A 20,837-nucleotide genomic window follows, 5' to 3' on the forward strand; every position below is an offset into this window, starting at 1 on the left:
AGCTGTTTCCAGTAATTTCAGAAGAGAAAATGGGATTCTTTCTGAATCTATTTCATATCAGTTGTTTGTTATTTTGCATGTGCCACAATAAATTTTGCTGGATTATTGAGTTTCATAATAATGCTGTGATGTTTTTGTTTTTGTTTTTGTTTTTTTGGTGAGGCAATTGAGGTTAAGTGACTTGCCCAGGGTCACACAGCTAGTAAGTATTAAGTGTCTGAGGCTGGATTTGAACTCAGGTACTCCTGACTCCAGGGCTGGTGTTCTATCCACTGTGCCACCTAGCTGCCTCTTAATATTCTGTTTTTAAAGGAAGAATTTTCATCTAAGAAGGATAAAAGAAAAAGATCATAGATAATTTTTCCTCGATACCTGTGACAATCTTGAGAAGCACATACATAACAAATCATTCCAAGAAGTATTTCCTTTATCCTGATGAAGGACCAAAAATACAGAAAAGTGATGAAATGGAACCAGCACAAAAATCCATGTCAGTTTAGACCATTATTTATCCTATTGAGTCCATTAGGCAAATATATTTATTTTATGTATCAGATAATACTGCACGAAAGTACACAATTTCTTATCTTCACCTCCTCAGTCCATTCTGTCTCAGAGGAAGGCTAACTCCCCCATCTGTGCATTTGATAACTTTCCTCTTCCATTTTCATAAGTGCTTTGCTCCATGAATTATTCTCTGCTTTTCTTGCATCTTCAATTTCTCCCCTTCCATTGACTGCTTTCCCTTTGCTTACAGCTCAAAGCTGACTAAATATACATGTGAAAAACCAGAAAGCAGCAAGGTCGGGGAGGAGGGCAGACAATGTCTTTACCCCATGAACTTAGTCTGTTCCTGTCCCTTTTGCCCTTCCACATATTTGCATGGGAAAGAGAGTTCAAGGTTAAGAAACCACTGGCCAGCCCTAAATCCTGCCCTTCCTTATTTCCCCTCTAAACGTAGCAACTAAATAGTTGCAACTAAATAGTTAACTGGGAGCAGTTAACAATTGAAAAGTTAAATAGGGAATTAAAAAGACTTTCTGGCTCTTAAGTCAGACATTGTCTCCTGTTGGTGACTAGTAAATAGATTTCAATAAGGCAGCTAGGTGGTGGTGAAGTGGATAGAGTGCTGGGCCTAAAGTCAGGAAGACATCTTCCAGAGTTCATATCTAGCTTCAGACACTTACTAGCTTTGTGACCCTGGACAAGTCACTTAACCCCATTTACCTCAGTGTCCTTATGTGTAAAATGAGCTAGAGAAGGAAATGGCAAATGACTTCTGTATCTTTGCCAAGAAAACCCCAAATTGGGTCATGAAGAGTTGAACACAACTGAAAAATGACCAAATAACACAAGCCTGGAGTCACTAGATACCTAGAAAGGCCCTGGTTCTGTGTTCCACAGAGCATGGCACCTGAAGCAAGAGACTGCCTCTCGCCAAGGCTCAAAGAAATAAACAGACCCTTATGGGAGAGCCCTAGTTCAGTGACAAATTGTGCAGGATTTCTGCTGTTTCTAAAGGAGGGATGGCAGAAAATCCTCTGGATTTGAAGCTAAAAGAACAATGGCAGCGTCCATTCTTCCTCTAAGGAAAAGGTAGCATCCCTGCTGCAGAATTCAGCTGAAGGAAGAAACTGGAAGTAGAGCAAATCTCTATAGTACAACCGCAGGTTCAGTGGAGCTAGACCTGAAAGCACCCACAGGACTAGCAAAACAATGGCAAGCAGTGGCCACCCAAGACTAGCATTAAGCAACACTTAGTAAAGACTCCATATCTGCCGGTGATGGCACACCACGCAAGATGAGCAGAAAGCAGATCTGGTAAGAGGTTAGCAAAGAGCAGAAGCAGAAGTGTGTTATTTGTCCTTCATTTCAAAGAGGACCAATGACATCATGGGGTGATGTTCTGATTTGCCCATGAATTTTAGTGGGGCAGAGTTGCACAAAGTTGTCAGCCTTACTCTTCCTGAGTCATCAACTCAGGACAAAAGTCAAGATGATTGGCAATGGTCCAGGATTCAGTAGGTGACCTTGGTATCTTTGATGTCTGAGAAAGCTCTAAACACCCCACAGTGCCTGCTTCAGCTGCCTTCATGGCTGGTGGAACAAATTGTTCTTATCTTCCCATTCTGCTGGGGGAAATCTTCCCATGCTTGTGGGGTAGACATCCCCTAACTTGCCAATGGGTTTGAGGCCTGCCAGTCATCCTCAACCTTGTTTAGGTCATCTGCTGAGACAGTTTTTACCAGGATATGATCTCTGCACACTTTACAGCTTCTTGGAGTCACAGGTAAGGGATGAGTGAATGAAGTAGACACCAAAGGTGGATGAACAGCCCTGAAAAGGACTCAGCAAGCCCTCATACCACAGGTGCTAGTCCTCGCTGAATACCCCATCTAACATTACCTTAAGACCTTGGTGGCTCTGCAGTGATAGGGGCTTCACTTATTACTCCATATGCTTGTGTGTGGCTTGGTCACATGTGATCCTTAGTCTGTGTACCTCTATCCATGCATCTTGCTTGCAGATATGTTTTATTTGCATTTCTCTCCATGTGTATTCTTCATGTTTATTTGTACACATGTATGTATGAACATATATATACATATATGAGTGTATGTGTTTATACATGAATGTGGATCCATATCCATGAATATAAATACATTTATATACTTATATACATGTATATGCACATATATCCCATATATGCATATATACACTTATATACATGGAGCACTGGACCTGAATCCAGGAAGCTGAGTTCAATCAAATCCAGCTTCAAACAACTATGTCTGCCTCAGTTTCCTTATGTATAAAATATGGAAATATTAGTAACTATCTCCCAGGGTTGTTGTAAGGATCAAATAAAATAATATTTGAAAAAATAATTTTCAAATCTTAAAATATTACATAAAAGCTAGCTATTATTGCTGCATATGGGCAGCTAGGTTGCCAAGTGGATAGAACTGTGAGATTGGAATCAGGAAGACCTGAGCTCAAATGTGGCCTCAGATATTTACTAGTTGTGTGATGCTAGGCAAGTTACTTAACCCTGTTTGCCTCAGTTTCCTCATCCATAAAATGAGCTAGAGAAGGAAATGGCAAACCACTCCAGCATTTTTGCCAAGAAAACCGCAAATGGGGTTCGGAAGACTCAAACACAACTGAAAATAACTAAACAACAAACAATTATATTATAACTGTATATATATGTGTATATATATATATATATATATACACATATATAATACAATTTAGTAAGAGAGATTACATATATGCAAGTGAGTATATTTAACTGTATTCATGTATGTATGTAGGGGAGATTTATTCTTTTCTTGTCTATGTTATAGGTATTTATTAACTGTTACTTGTTACTTATATATACTACTTATTAACTGATGATAGCAATTAATGATTGAGAATAAGGGGAAAGTAAACAAATGAGACAAAGTCATATTATTATATGCTGTGCCATGGTAAGGAAAAGACCTCTTTTTAGCTTGTAGGATAAAAGAATCTAGAACTCAATTCCGGAGAAGAAAGAGGGGTGGTGTGGTAGAATTTGGGACAAGGACACTAAAATTTGAGTTACTTTACTGCATTCCCAATTTGGCTGCTCAATGGGTGAACAGACTGGAGCAAGTCTTTACAGAGTCAAATTGGAATGAAAGCAGGAACAATGTCTAAAACACACATTTAATTCACTACCAGACACAAAACAAACTCTTCATTCCAACCACTACAACTCAATCAACATGGCCTTAACTACTATCACACAACTCCTTCAGGGGTCCCAGAGAAACAGAATTCAAAGATACTGAGAAATATTAAGATACAACTGCTAAGTTGAAGGAGTGAGATTGGAAATGAATCATCACTATGACTGATTCTTATGCTATTTTCTCTATTAAAGAATGGAAAAAGAAAAAGGAGGGTGTGCCACTTAATGCCATTGTTCTCATGGCATACGATACAAAGTAAAAGGATTTTGAATCTTGGGTAACTGTAGCATGAGACAGAAATTTTGGTATTTTGGTGAGAATAAAAAACACATGAATATGACAAAACATGCCGTAGGAAACAATGAATATGATGAATGCAGAGAAGCCTGAAAAGACTTAAGTGGACTGATATTGAGTAAAGTAAGTAGAACCAAGAAAACAACACAATGGCTATAGTGATGTAAATGAAGGAAAAACTAAAAACAAAAACCAAAACCTGAATTTCACAAAATTACTAAGACCCCAGTCGGCCCCAAAGAAAAGATGTGAGAAGACACCTTCCCCTGATTCCTTGCTGAGGCAAGGGTCACTGAGTATGAAGCACCACATATCAAATCAAAATTGTTCAATTTTAAAATTAGTTCTCCTGAATGTTTTTTCCTTCCTTTTTATTTTTAAAAATTCCTTATTATAAGGAAGGGATGGCTCTTTAGGAGAGAAGGTAAGAACAATAGTTAGCATAAAACAAAAAAAAAAGTTATCAATAAAACATGTCTAAAAAGTAAATACAAGATATCAGTTAAATTACTCACTGTTTAAAAAAAATAGCTACAAGTTATGGCTCTGATTCAGAGAACAAATAATGAAACAAACTTCCCTTCTCACTTCAAGAAGGGAAACTATTAAGATTATAGGGGCGGCTAGGTGGCACAGTGGATAAAGCACCGGCCCTGGATTCAGGAGGACCTGAGTTCAAATCTGGCCTCAGATACTTGACACTTACTAGCTGTGTGACCCTGGGCAAGTCACTTAACCCCCATTGCCCTGAGCAAAAAAAAAAAAAAAAGATAGGGCGTTGTAAACATTATCAGATTCAATCACTGTATGGTATATGTATTCTTGGTTGGTTGTTAGAGGGAAGCTTAATCTGAAGTTGGGAGACTTTTTTTTCATTTTTTTTTTTTTGGCTTTTTCTTAAGAAACAATTGTGATGTGGGGGAAAGTAGTATAAAACATTTTTAATGGTCTGCTCTTTTCTTCTTTTTAAATTTTAGTTATTTTTATTAGTACATTTTGTTTTCTTTATCCATTTTTTTTCAAAATATATCCCTTGCCTGTGCCCTATCCAGTGAGACATCCCTTGTAACAAAGGTTTAGTAAGAGGGAAAAAAAAGCAGCCCTGCAAAACAGCCCATGCATGACTATCTGAAAATACATGCAACATTCCACTTCCATAGGTCTCCACCTCAGTTGCATTTTTCAAATTTTGGAGGGTTAGGTGTGTTCAGTGTAATCACATGGCATTGTTATTTGTGTGTGTGTGTGTGTGTGTGTGTGTGTGTGTATGTGTGTATTTGTCATTGTAGTCACTGTGTATATGGTAAAAACTTCTTTTTTCAAAATTATGCTTCCAAAAACCAGGGAAATTGGCATAGAGAGAAAATGAACAAATAGCAACTTGTACCCTTGTGTACCAATAAGGCATTTGAGTAGACGGACAGCTGATAGGATTAATAAATGAAGAGGGGATGAATTTTTTTTTCATTAGCATCTAGGAAAGTTATCTGTACTTCTGTGGTAGGGAAGGCTTTCTGTCATTGGTTGAAGCTGGGGAGAGGGGAAGGAACCTTGAATGCAGATTAGGAAAACCTTGAGAAGAAACTGAGCTAGACTTGGAACTGTGTCATTAAAACAGGAGAGAGAGAGAGAGAGAGAGAGAGAGAGAGAGAGAGAGAGAGAGAGAGATAGTTCACAGATCACTCACCTTTGACCTTTCAGCTTCTCACTAACAAACATTGCCCATTGCAATATCTGCTTTACTTTGGTTTCTTAAACACTCATCCTCAAATATCATTCTTTATCTAATTGCTTCTACTAATTATAAGAATCCAAGGCACCATTATATAAGTTTTTTTTTTTAAAAACCCAACAAATTCCTTCTCTCTATTTATTTCTTTTCCACTTCCTTACAATGGCACATTCCTTCTCCACACTCTACCTCTGGGTATAAGGTCTTTTTTGAAGTTTCTTCCTGTCTGTGTGACCTTTAGATAAGAAGGGGCCTTGTCACTTTAATTCATTCCTGTTTGTTGCCTGCTGTTGCAGTAAAGACAACATGGGATTGACCAACAAGAAATAGGAACCACAGGGCAGCCGTTAGTATGGACCCAAAGGGCAAAATCCGACTGCTGTGATGAGAAGCTCTCCTGACAGCATCTTCACAGATATTAAGTGTTAAATGAGTATGAGATGGAGCTAATTTTGCAATCTAAATGAAAGGTTCCCACCAAACAAATGCTATAAACCCCAGGGATGCCTAGTGCAGTAAAATTTTGGTTATCTGACATTCTCTGGGGTATGGGGGAGGGGAGGACGACATAATTCTGAGGAGTTGAATTTTCTAGATTAGAAGTATTAAACATGTGGTCACAGGGGCCCACAACACTCCCAAGTGTGACCTAAACCACATTAAAATACAGTTCCTCTTTTATTTTAATGTATTGATATATCAGTCACATATATTATAAATATGTAATATATGTGTATATATGGGTTTTTTTAGGGCAACTAAGCAGTGCAGTGGATAGAGTGCCAGGCCTGGAGTTAGGAAGACCTGAGTTCAAATCTGGTCTCAGACACATAACACTTAGTAGTTGTGTGACCCTGGGCAAGTCACTTAACCCCAACTGCCTCACTAAAAAACAAAAAACTGTGATAAAAAGAGGTTAAATGGATTGCCTAAAGTCACACAGCTAGTAAAATGACTGAGGCTCAATTTGAACTTGTCTTCTTGACTCCAGGGCCAAGCAATCTATCCACTGTACCACCTACCTACCTCAGAGTGAGGATTTGAGGTTTTCTTTTGAGAAAAGTACATGTGCTTTAGGACATGGACTTTGGGATCTCTATCTTGGAGGCTCACATGCTTTTTCCTGCTTATTTTCTAGTTCTTGGTTATATTATAAATATCACCAAATGTTGGAACTGGATAGATGAGGTGTTTTCACACTTATTATCTGATGATCATGATCAGTAATAAGGGAAAAATATACAAACGAGACAAAACTATATTACTTGGAATGTTGTCCTGTGGGTAAAGAAGGGACCTCTTTTAGTTAGCTTCTAGGATCAAAGGATCCAGAGTCTACACAAAGAGAGGAGTAGTGAGGTTTAGTGAGTAGAATTCGAGGTCTAGATACTAAAGTTTGGATTACTTTGCTGAATTCCCAATTCTGCTCCTCACCAAGTAGATCAGAGCATGTCTGCAAGGATGATTTTAGAGCAAGAACAATGAACATTTGGACTCTTTCCCAGGACAGATAACAGGGATAGGCATTTGACAAATTCATAGGCCTTTAAACATTTATAATGGCAAGTTTGGGGGTACGTTCCTAAACTTTTGAGAGAAAAAACAACCTTTTCCCCAAGTCCATTCATAAGAGAGAATGTAGCACCACATGGCTTGTTGGTCCAACCCTTTTATTCTATATGTCACTTCTACCTCTCAATGTCAGATCGGACAGAATGATTATCATCTTTGCTCATTCGGGTGGAGAGTGGAGGAGTGATGCAAACAAACCAATCAGACAATTCAGAATCTGAGGGGATGTGGGCACCAGCATCACTAATTCCCTTTTTGTTTCTTAAAGCTGGAAAGCCTTGTATTTCTACAATGGGATGAGAGAGAGACAGAGACAGAGACAGAGAGACGGAGAGAGGGAGAGAGAGACAGAGAGACAGAAAGACAGAGAGAGAGACAGAGAGAGAGAGACAGAGAGAGAGACAGAGAGAGAGAGAGAGAGAGAGAGAGAGAGAGAGAGAGAGAGAGAGAGAGAAAGGGAGAGAGAGGGGGAGGTGTAATTTTTTGGAGACACTGCTGACCTTTGCGCTCTGTAGATATATTTGGAGTTTCCAGTCAGCCTATATAACAGGAGAAATACATAGGCACTGCCAGCCACACCATGGCAGATGCCAGGTCCTTTCTTCAGCAGGCCCTTTCGCCATGTGAGCTCCCCACACCGGATACAAGTGTCCAGATACTGAGGTTTCTTGGAAACCAGGTATGCTTTGGCAAATAGGTAGGCAATTCCTGTAAAAATATCAAAGACAATCAAATTGGCACCTGACATTCAACCCATAGGGCATTCTTTTCATTTATAAACGAGATCTATCTTCTCCCCTGTGAGATTTATTTCCAACTGTTACAATTGTACTTGGGTATTTTGGGGGATGTAGGATTGGAAATAATTAGATTAGGATAATGCCCTTAATTTATAAATGGGCTGACCCTTCCTATGGACACAAGCTAAATTGTGGCAAATCTGAATATTTGCTGTGACCAATGTTTGCACAGCTTAACTGTTCTCTCACAGAATGTCAAAATGCACAATGTTTAAATACTACTATTATACAACATTGGCTAAATTAAAATCAGGAGAACCACTAAAAACCAGCATGACAATAGCCCCTTTACAAGTATGAGCCATGCAGCTATAGAACTGCTTCTGCTCTCCCTCCTCCCGTGTTCTTACTGCATTGTTTCAGGGAGAAGACATTGATTTTGTCAATATAGCTCCATTCAATCAGTAAAATAGCAAGTGCAAAAGCAAGACAAGAGACAGACCAAGATAACAAGTGGCAGGGACTCATACAGTTCTCAAGCTTCTAAACTAAAGGTTACAGAATTTAGAGTCAGAACAGACCTAAGAGATCATTCAGTTTAGCTACCTTATTTTAATGATAAAGAAAATGAAATCCAGAGAGAGGACTTGGACACTTGGTAAGGAAGTTGCAGGGCTGGGATTTGAACACAGGCCTTCTGACCCTATATCTCATGCTATTTGGCGGAAGGTGGGGCAATGAGGGTTAAGTGCCTTTCCCAGGGTCACAAAGCTAGTAAGTGTCAAGTGTCTGAGGCTAGATTTGAACTCAGGTCCTCCTGAATCCAGGGTCAGTGCTTCCATGCTATTTTTTAACAGATTATTTTCAGTTCAACATTCTCTCCCCCATCTTCATTTCTCTATTGAGAAGGCAAGAAATAAAATACCTATTATACCTATGACATCTTACAAAATGTATTTCCATATTAGTCATGTTGACCCTATGCTCTTTAAACTCCTACCACAACAAAACTAATTTGACTCTCTCCTCCTTGGGTTGAATTAGATGATCTCTAAAGACCCTTACAATTCTAAAATCTAATTATCCTGGTATAAATATTTAAATTACAGCCATCTATCCACTAATTTTTAAAAATCTATCTCTATTCTTCAAAGTTTTTAGTATAAAATGTACCCTAAAACAGAAGGGGAAAAATCAGACATTGACAATCGATAGTGGGAAATACACTGGCAAGAGCATATTAGTATATAATCATGAGATTACCATACGGTTTTACAGATTTTTATATATGAATGTATGTATACATAAGGGAAGGAAAATTAGACAATCATGAATTACAATTCATTTTATAATTCTATCCCAAAGGCTAACTTTGAAATATTTTAACTTAGGTGTTTTTAAGCTGGGGTACATGATAGGCCTCTGTGGTTGGTTATTGCATTGACCAGAGTTTTTGAGTCTTTCAGAGTTGTTTCCCTTTAAAATGTTTTTCTTACTGTATGAATTATTCTCCTGCTTCTGGTAACTTTACTCTGTCTTCATATAAGTCTTCCTAGGTTTCTCCGAAACCTTTTCATAATTTCTTATGTCACAATAATATCCCTTTCCATTCATATCCCATAATTTGTCAGCCATTCCCCAAATTCGGGGCACTCCCTTAATTTTTTGCCACCATAAAAACAGCTATAATAAATACTTTTGTAAGGGGCAGCTAGGTGGCATAGTGGATAGAGCACCAGCCCTGGAGTCAGGAGGACCTGAGTTCAAATCTGGCCTCAGACACTTGACACTTACTAGCTGTGTGACCCTGGGCAAGTCACTTAACCCTCATTGCCCCACCAAAAAAAAAAAAAAGAAAAGAAAGAAAGAAAGACAAACTTTTGTACATATAGAGACTTTTCATCATTATTTGATTTCTTGTGAGGGCCTAGTAGTGGTATGCAAAGGTCAAAGAGTATGCCAAATTTAGTAACTTTATAGAACCTCAATTTAAAATAGACTTTGGTCCCAGTGTGGTGCCACAGCTGACACATCAGCCTACAATCCCAGGAGAGTGAGAGCAGACATGGTTATCATATCCCTGCCATAAACCGTTTTGAGGAAGGAAGTTTATGAGGCTATCTTGACAGTAATGATTCCTCTTTTTTGTGGTATGCTGATCTTGAAATTGGCTTAATCCCTCGGCCTTTAGAAACACTCCTAGGATCTACTTTCATTCTAAAGATGATCTCTAATTTCTTCTTTCTGGATTACACACCCTTTTAGGTTCCTCCTTCTACCCCTGTTTTTAATTCATTAGAACATGCTGGACCCATTGGAACTGGGGTGGGGAATTACACAAACTTTACATATTGATTTTAATTATTAGTTTAAAAACACCTTTGGTGAAATCTGGATTTTGATATAATATGAGTGCAAAATTCTCTTTTGCACAAGAATGAATGCAGTAATAGGACTTAATAAAGTAGCTATGCTTTCATTATTTTAGAAATTCAAAATTGTGGTTTCATCATATTTCCCAAAAATAAATTAAATGAAACCAGGGGAAGTATTATGTATAGATGCTGATATAAAAAGAAAAAAATGAGAAGATATTTTCCACGTTTGATAAACGTAGTAAATTTAATGTTGACAACTAGGGAGGCCCTGATCTTAGATCCTCCCTTGAACAATAAGAAAACATTAAGTCTGGTTTTGTGGTCACTTTATCTCTTAGCATCATATCTTAGAAGAGAATACACTGACTGTAGTGTCCTAGAAGGAGAAAGGAGAGTTTTTCAAGTCCTACATCAGCATACTTAATGATATGCACAGGACAGAATGCTGTGACAAGACAGGCACAGTGCCCAGGACCCAGAAAAAGGAAGTGTCCTTATCTAATTTGTCTGGCAGAACTTTGGACTACAAAAGGCTTCCAACCCGAGCTTTGTGCACAGGAGTGAAATTAGTCAGTAGGAAGGGAACTCCCACAGTTGGTTAAATATAGTCCTGGGTGCACCCACCTGTTGTGCTATAAATTTGTACACTGATTTTTCACTGCACTTCCTCCCCTCTGTGGCTTAGAAACAGGCCAAGGAGTAAAAGGCCGGAAGAGGATAACATAATAATGGGGAGATAAAGCTTCCCAGGTAAAAGAGGAAAAAGGTGGAAAGGAGTGTGGAGGGGAAGAAAGGGAAAGGCTCTGGAGGGTAGCCATTGGGATTAAAGGCTCTAAAATAATTCTTGCTTTCAATGCTGCATTTGTCTGGGATTCTGCAAAGAAGGAAAACATTTCTCAGGAGTTTCATAAACTGGACTACTGTTGTAGAGTAACCAGCGTCTGACATGGAAGCTGAGGTGTGGGGGGGGGGGAAGGCAGAGTACCAAACTCCTCCCAATGCCTTCCTTTATAGAGGACAGAAACTGGACTCTGTTCATTCCACTTTGCATCTGCTGCCCTGCCTGATTTTAACTCCATGGAACAAGATGTCCCTCCCAGGATAAGCTTGTCACTTTAAACTCAACAACTTGCTGCTGACTCGAGCCTTGATTGACACCACCTCCCTCAGCCTCCTCTCTCCTCTGATTGGAGGGCTGGAGGGTAGAGTACTCCTACCAATGCCTTCCTTTATAGAGGGCAGAAACTGGACTCAGCCCATTACACTTTGTCTTTGTGGCCCTGCCTGGTTTCAACTCCACAGAATAAGATGTCACTGTTCAGGGTATCCTTGGTGTCCTGTCCCCTCTCCAACTTTCCTGCCTCCTTTTGTGTGTTGTTTCTCCCTTTGTGTTACGAGAACCTTCCAGGGCAAGGACCGTATTTCTTTTTATTAACTGGCACATATTTGGCACTTAATATTGGATTAGTTGACTGGATTAGATTGGAAGGTTTGGTTGGGGGTGGCTATGGAAAAAGGCTTGGGAACGTGGGGTGGGGGGACTACAACTATTCCATACCAGCCATTTTTGTAAGGCAGGAGATATAAGAAATGCCAAATAAGGGGAATTTGGAGAGACGTGTAATGGTATAAACTGGTACAGAGTAAAGTAAGCAGAACCAGGAAAATCACACACAACTATAAAAATTTAAATGAAGACAACATGAAAACGCAACTTAACTCAGATTAATTACAATAACCAGTTCTGGTTCCAGAGAAGAGGATGACTGAGTTGTAATGTCACATCATTGTCAAATACAGTCATTTTGTCAGTCAGTTTTTCTTAACTATTTTTGTGAGGGTTCAGTTGGAGAGAGGGTATATTAGGAAATTCTTATATGGTATAAAAAGCATCACAAATAAATTTCTTTTAAATGAGACATTACAGTGCTTAGTGAGGTAAATTTCCTCTGATTCACTTAAGAAACATTATTATGGTCATCATATGGAGAGGTGGTTGAAAGAGGGTCAAAATGAAACTAGTACATAAATCTATCTGGATTACTAGAGGAAAATGTTTAATCTTAAACTTGTCGAGATTATAATTTTCATCTCAAACTTGCTGCCAATTCAATATGATTCTGGGATGTACCATCACCTTCATTTCCTATTAGTTCAGGGGAGCTAAAGAAACTTTAATACCAGCTAAACAAAACACAATCAGAAAATAAATTCTGCTTTAAAAACTATTCCCAAAAATATATATTCAAGAGACAAATGCAGAATGAATTCCTGGTTTGGGACTATCCACTGAACTCTCTATTAGTATCATCAATCGAAGGTTCACTCTACCAACTTCTGACAGAAATGGATGGTTCCTCAGCTGTCAGGAGCAATTCTCTCAGACCCTTCTCGAGTAACAACAGACCAAACATAAATTATGAAACTATGAACATTATATTTTTGTTTCTCACTTATTTTCTGAAAAGGCCTGGTTTTTATAGTTCAGTGGATAAATGCAATGAGTCTAAGCTGTAGCACGTGTAATTTTACTAAAGATACTGAACAGCAAGAACTTAGAAAGAAAAAGAAATGTTTATAACAATGTTTCCCAGGCTACATTTTTGCAAAATCTGATGTTTTGTGTAGCATGATGTGGTACAAACTCTGAAACTGGATCCAGAGGACCTCGTCTTAAAGCAGGTTACCCCTTGGGTGACCTTTCCGGGATCCAGTTTCCACACCTAAAAAATGAATGTGTTATATTGCTAAAACCTGGGGTGGTTAGAAATTATTATTGCTTATCAAGGATATCTAAGAGTAATGTGGGCAATCGAAGTCATCACTACAGTGAATCTTAGAAAGGTCCCCCACCTAATGAATATGGACTAAAAAGCTTATATCGCCTCGACTCCTTACATGCTTTTTTACTCAATCATAATTCTGGGTATCAAAAGTCTCTTCTAAGGAAAACAAGCCTTAGTACCCAATTATGTAGATTCATATAAAAGGTTTATATATCTGTTTCCTCAGTATAAGTATCATTTGCACAGTCAGGACTAGAACACAGTTTATTTGACTCTTTAATAGAAGTTTATGACAACTATAGTGATCTATTCAGAATGGTTGAAAATTGAATTATTCAGTTTAATTGTATATTCTGGGTAACTGAGAGCTGTGATATTTATCATGACCAACTTTCAAGGTACTAGTATAAACTACACTAAAAATCACATGGAACACAATTTAAGTTTTCTTCAGTTTAGCTCTTACTAAGGGTTATGGTTATGAGTATCAATTATAATGATATATAACTACCTTAATATTAGGCTGCATTAATATCACCACTTTTGTATCCCCACCACTTAGCACAGTACATGGCCCATAGTAAATGCTTAATAAATATTAATTGATTAATTGACTCATTAGTAGAAACATGGTACACAAAAAAAGGAGAGGTAACAGTCCAGTTTTACTCTCCTCTGGTCAGACCACATCTGGACCATTGGTTTCTGGGGGGGGCACATTTTTAGAAAGGCTACTCACAAGCTAGTCCAGAAGATAGTAAATAGAATAGTGAGAAAACTGTGTCATATCTGGAGAAGAGTGGACTTAGAGGGCATATGACAATTGTTTTCAAGTATTTGAAGGGTTATCATGTGCAAGTTATGTTACTCCTTCTTGGCCACAAAGAGAAGAACTAAGAGCGACAGGCAGAAGTTGCCAAGAGGCTGATTTGTTCAATATAAGGAAGGGCTTCCTAACATTAGAGGTCTAAAAAAATGGAATGCACTGCCCCAAGAGAGAAAGGGAGGTCACTCACTGCATACTTTCAAGCAGAAGCTGAAGGATGAATTCTTAGTACATGGGGTTCCTGTTTGGATAAGCATTGGATTTGGATAAGCATAAAATTACCTTACAGGTCTCTTCTAATTCAGAGATTTCATGATTTTATGATATGTTCCCCTCTGAATTCTATGATCTAAATTGATGTGTGTGTGTGTGGGGAGTTGTGGGGTTTTTTTGGTTTTTGTGTGTGTGTGTGAGGCAATTGGGGTTAAGTGACTTGCCTAGGGTCACACAGCTAGTAAATGTTAAGTGTCTGAGGCCAGATTTGAACTCAGGTCCTCCTGACTCCAGGGCCAGTGCTCTATCCACTGCGCCACCTAGCTACCCTGGATATGTGTTTTTAATAAGAAATTTTCCATGTTCCTGATATTTCCTCTACCAAGTATTATTTCTGAAATTATACATTATTTTAAAAGAGCTTTATATTACAAGTTTGGATATAAAAAACAGGTTTAATTTTTCTTTTCCTAATTCCTTAATTGCCCTCTTCATCCTGAGAGTATTCCAGATCCCCTCAGAACAACATTTATTAGTTCTACAAATATAATTTTAAAATTAATATGATCTATATTTATAATAGTTTGGGAAACACCAGACTGTATAATAATATGATTGTAGAGGGGTTACAGGGATAGGTGCCAATGGAGTCAATATTAGAAAGAATGATGCTCCCCAAATGAACAACTATGTCGATTGCCCGACATAGAGGAAAATGATTTTCAGGACATTTATTAACTTGTGAGGCATTTAGGCTCAGTTTCCTCCACAAAGGTCCTACCACAGCAGGGTGTGGTAGTGACTTTCAGGTGCCAAATTGTTCTTATGCTAGGGGAGCATAAGCCCTGGTAGTTCTTTCTACCAAGAAAGTGGAAGTCTGGATTGCATTTGGGAAATTGCTCTTCACCGAACTGTTCTCTGACATTAAAAAATATCTATTTTTAACGCCAGCATTTCTTCCAGTGATATTATTTGGTTATGAATCACAATGCAGGGGGCAGCTAGGTGGAGCAGTGGATAAAGCACTGGCCCTGGATTCAGGAGGACCTGAGTTCAAATCCGGCCTTGGACACTCGACACTTACTAGTTGTGTGACCCTGGGCAAGTCACTTAACCCTCACTGCCCCACAAAAAAAAAAATCACAATGCAGCAAAAACTCCAAAGTGATCATTAATAAAAAGGCAATTGAGAAATGTTTGGTAGGCATACATAACTAGTCCACAGCATATTAGCAATAATGGATGTATGCAATTGTGCTGTAAGAAACAATAAGCAGGGGGATTTCAGAAAAACCTAGATTTACTTGAACTGATGCTGAGTGAAATGAGAAGAACCAAAAGAACACTGCACATAGTATCAACATCATTATGTTATGATCAACTGTGATAGACTTAACTGTTCTCAGAAATACAATGATCCAAGATAATTCCAAAGGACTCATGATGGAAAATCATGGAAAACCACATCCAGAAAAAAAGAACTGTGGAATCTGGATGCAGACTGAACCATACTGTTTCTACTTTTTTCTTTTTTTTCTTTTTTGAGGTTTTTCCCTTTTGTTCTGATTATTCTTTCACGATATGACTAATGCAGAAATATATTTAATGTGATTATACATATATAACCTATATCAGATTGCTTGCTGTCTTGGGGAGGGGGGAGGAAAGGGAGGGAGGGAGAAAAATTTGGAAATATAAATCTTATAAAAACAAATGTTGAAAACTATCTCTACATGTAACTAGCAAATAATAAAACACTTTTATGATTAAAAAAGGGCATATGCATGAAAAGTAGCATAAAAGATACAATCCAGGAAATATCTTCTTGAGAAAAGATGTGGGCTCATCATATAGTAAGAACAAGGGGTGATAGGATAATCCTCATGATGCACTGGTGCTTATGGAATGTTTAAAGACCTAGAGGAAAGCTGTTAGCATATTGTATGAATCCACTAAGAAGAGTTTATGGAATAAATAAGGGCAACATTTGCACAGATTGAGGAGCAGAGATGGGTTCTTAACAGCATCACTGGAGGGAGCACCTATATCAATGCAATTACAGATCCATTAAAGTTTTTTTAGTTAGGAGCTTCATCAAATAAAATGAATATGAAGAACTAAATTTTAAAAATCAAGAACAATTAGGGGCAAAAAAAGAGTAGGTCGATGAAATAGTGAGAGCAAGGGGTAACAGGTCAATAGTTCAGGTTTTGTTGTTATACTGATATCCACGAAAAATGTTTAAAGTCCACCATGCTGGGTAGACCTCTCCAGAGCAATTATGAGAACAAATGGGCAAGAACTGTACCAAATGAGAAGGCATGGTTGGATTGCTATCTTCACTAGTGTAGGAAGTACCCACACCAATGAGATAACAGAAGGTTTGCTGAAATATTGAGATATGGAAAAATTGAAGAGAGGCCAGTGGTAATTAATGAAAATGATTTAAGTGTTATAATGTGAAAACACTGAAATGGATTCACAAGAATCCTGAATTCTAATTCTACCTTTCCCACTAATTAGTTGTGTTAACTTTCGCAAGTCATTTAACTTCACTGATTTATTAACTTTGGTTAAACCTAATTGGCAAAAAGGGTGCTGAAATTTTGTGACTTTATATATGGAATATGAGGCCTATTAGGAGGGGTAAGGGAAATAGGAATTCGTATTCTACATACACTGGCATATATCCAGTCTTTAATTATCTAAAGGGATACCATCTGTGGTAAGAGGAATATACAATATCCTAAACCCTCCCCCATGTAAATTAGACTAATTGTTTTTGTTTTATTTTTTTTGTGGTTTTGATATTTGAAGATTTATTTGGTAATTGTTCTTTTAAAAGTATTGAGTATAATAATTTTACATATCTAACTATTTGGGTCTATTGGTAGCCATCTCTGGGGCAGGAGTAGGAAGGGGGAAAAAAGAAATTTACATGATTTGAAAGGAATAGCAAGTTGTGCATAACAAATTTGCAGTTTCAAGTACAATCATCTTTTTAATTGTACTATGATATGAAAATATATGTTTTATTCCATAAATTAAAAATTAAATTTAAAAAATATTGAGACTATCCTTGAGTGTTCTTTGGCTCAGTGAACTAAAGGTACAAGGCTGTTGACCTCACTTCCTGGTTAACTGGTCATGAACCAGTACAAGGAAGTCTGGGCCGTTGTGATGCTTGGTTGGTGGATCACAATGGATAACTGAAAGAAGGTAATTTCCCTCAGCTGAATTAATTCAAGGTGTCCTTCATACCCTTGTTAATTATCCTTCTGCTCTGGCTAAGCAAATCTCTTTTTGTTAACTGTTAAATAACCAACAAATATCTCATTTCATTCCAACATTGAACCTCAAACTACCAGGGGCCTGGCCCAAGTGACGTTTAACCCAGAACATCAACCAAAATGGTCAACTGTTCCTCATCAATAAGAACAGATCAAGAAGTTATAGAATAACGTATTTAAACAAAAGCAATACCATAGCTTTGGAGCAAGTGAATAAGGCTGTTCTGAAGTCCCTTTCTTTGTAAGAATGTAAATATAAGATAGAGCATCTAGAATGATTCTGTGCAACTTTGCCTATAGGCATATGGTTCAATCAGCTTTTTTTTTTTTTTGTGAGGCAATGACTTGCCCAGGGTCACATAGTTAGTAAGTGTTAAGTGTCTGAGGCTGGATTTGAACTCAGGTACTCCTGAATCCAGGGCCAGCGCTTTAACCACTGCGCCATCTAGCTGCCCCTCAATCAGCTCTTAAAATATAAACCTCCAAGAAAGAGTGAATTCAAAGGTTAATAAGTAAAGAGCTTACAAAATCAGACAAGTCAAGGCAAAACTGAAGAACAAAACCAATTCTCAATTGCCTATGCTTATGAAGGACTAAGGAGAAAGCCCTTAAAAATTAAAACCATGCATAATTCCCAAATCTCACATTAGCCCATACTTAAATATCTCCCCGTTTAAGTTTTTCCCACTGAAATTAGTAACTAGAAAAACTGGTTTGAGGGACTGAAACAATTTCCTTGAGTTTCCTCACATAGAGATACTAACAAATAATAAAATGGAGGGGGGTGGGGTGAGTCAGGCAATTAATTCACAAAGAAGAAAGATAAATCGGACTCCAATAGCTAGAAGTAAATCACAGGCTACAGTTTCCTTTTGTTTCCCCTTTCCCTGAGTTCTAAAGGGAAGGAGTATCTCAACTTTGATGGTGGTTATCCCTCTAAGGATGCAACAACTCCTAGTAATAAGGTGAGAATGGCAAGGTGAGAAATTAATAATAGCTAATAATAATAATAATAGCTAACATTCCTATAGCACTTATTATGTGCCAGCACTGTGCTAAGAACTTTTCAAATACTATCTCATTTGATCCTCACTTCAACCCTGGGAGATAGCATTATTATTATCCTCATTTTACAGATGGAGAAACTGAGGCAAACAGGGATTTTTTTTTTAAGGGACTTGCCCAATGTCATATAGTTAATAAGTGTCTGAAACTGGATTTGAACTCAGGTCTTCCTGACTCCAGCCCTATCACTCTATCCTCTGTATCACCTACATGCAGTGTTCCTAACTGCCATAATTATTCTTGATCTGAATAGTGTAACGAATTCTCAATTGCTTTTGCTTTTGGAGTACTGGAGAGAGAACACCTAAAAACTAAAATCCATGCATAATTCCCAAATATTTATTGGTGACAACTTTGATGGTATACTTTCATGTACTTAGATCAGGACAGTCCAATGCAAATTTAGTACAACTGAAATAATTTTTCAGAGCCTAGTAATTCTTTTAGACAATCTGCCAAGCTAAACTCAATCCCTTCTGCATGCTCTGTAAAGTCTTATGATTTCTTGACTGAAAAATGTGTCCCAAGCACTTTATTTCATCAGAATGACATGATAGCACTTTCCAGAAGTCACTAGAGGTAGTCTCTCTGTCTTTCTGTCTTTCTCTGTCTCTCTCTCTATCTCTCTGTGTCTCTCTGTGTCTATCTCTGTCTCTGTCTCTCTGTGTCTCTCTCTTTCTCTCTGTCTCTGTCTCTCTCTGTCTCTCTCTCTCTCTCTCTCCTTCCTGCTATACCAGATGTGGGAGGATACTTTCAGCTAAATTAAAATATGTAACCTGGAGCTCCATGACACCAGTGGACCAGCTCATTTTCCCTCTCAATCATTTCTCCTAGCTCTGGAGGCCAGTTGCAATTTTGTTCCTGTTCCATGAGGAAATCAACACTCTGCCAGACCAGCTCCCGATCAGCAGGTTGGAGGTGCTCATGGTAAGAGAGCAGCATTTGGAGAATGGAGGACAAGCCATGAGCGGCACCTATAAACGAAAGCAAAATGGAGTAAAGCTTCACCATGGTACAGTAATTAGGAGACCAATCTAGATTAGAGGAGATAGTTATAGATTGTTTTTTTGAGGCAGGTCTATTACTTTCACGTAATGACAATTAGGCTAACCAAGTAGAGTCTCTAAGGAACCGACTTTAATGTAAAGATTAGAATGACTTTTATTAGCACATAGGATTCCACTACATAATAATTATTTTCTTCTTGGAACTGGGTTTCATTATGTCATCCAGGCTGTAAGTGCAGTAGCTACTAATAGGCCTGATCCCAATACTGATCTCCACCTGCTCCATTTTTCTGACTTGGGCTAATTCACTTTCCTTAAGGAGACTGGTAGCCCTTTACCTCTGAGGAGCTCATTTGATTAGTGCCAATCTTAGTCTGGAAACCCAAATGGCTTTAGTCCTATTAAGGTCAGAACTCCTGAACTCAAGCACTCAACCAGCTTCCACGATCTATAGTAGTAGGGATTACTGATCCGAATTAGCACACTAGGCCTGTCTGTGTCTCTAAAATGCTTGAAGGTAGTTAAAGACAGTCTTCAAGTATATGAAACATTTCCTCTACAATATTGTTTACACACCATTCATTTGTACTCTCTTTAAAGAAAAAGTTGTTAAAGAAAAGTTAAGTTTTACTCCCCCTTTCCTCTCCTTTCAAATTCAAGTTAGTGTGGTATTCACTGATGGGGAGGGACACCTTTGTCAATACACAAGTCTCTGGGCTTGTTCTTTAACAACTTTTCATATTTGATGCTTTCTTCCTCCCACTCAGATGCCTTTGACTTTGCTCTAGCTATCACAATTTATTGTATAGACAGGAACTGCACTTCTTTCTGAATGGTGCTTTGTTGTCTTTTAGAAAGCTTTTTAGCTTTCTCATCATCTCCATCTAATTTCTAGTCATCCCTATCAAAGGATTTGAGGACAAAAATTGCTTCATTTTTTTAAAATATGCCAATAACCTCAGAACTACAAAAGGAAATTTGAGCAAAAGTCTTATTTCCCCAATCTGGGCTTTCAGAAAAAATTGTAAGGAGCTTTCTGGTCTCCAGATTAAAAATTATCATCTTTAAAATTAAGGTCAAGAAACTTGAAAGCACTGTTCTTATACTTCCCTGGAGTATGGTTAAAGATTTAGTTTGAAAAATCTGTTTTGTAAGAAAATATTGATCTATTTTGTTACTAAAAGAAAAAAACTGAATAGGAAAAAAGTT

General features: G+C 38.0%; 1 protein-coding gene across 1 annotated transcript in view; it reads right to left on the bottom strand.

Annotated features, from left to right (window-relative positions):
* The window catches only part of LANCL3 (LanC like 3), a 105,002-nt gene that overhangs the window by 9,807 nt on the left and 74,358 nt on the right, over window positions 1–20,837 (bottom strand). Inside the window, exons 3-4 of the mRNA XM_043991162.1 lie at window positions 19,398–19,595; window positions 7,824–8,031 (exon numbers count right to left, since the gene is read on the bottom strand). Of these exons, the coding sequence (XP_043847097.1) occupies window positions 7,824–8,031; window positions 19,398–19,595 (406 nt within the window). The remainder of the gene's footprint in view (window positions 1–7,823; window positions 8,032–19,397; window positions 19,596–20,837) is intronic.

Source organism: Dromiciops gliroides, chromosome 3, assembly GCF_019393635.1.
Source record: "Dromiciops gliroides isolate mDroGli1 chromosome 3, mDroGli1.pri, whole genome shotgun sequence".
In the NCBI taxonomy this organism is placed as follows: domain Eukaryota; kingdom Metazoa; phylum Chordata; class Mammalia; order Microbiotheria; family Microbiotheriidae; genus Dromiciops; species Dromiciops gliroides.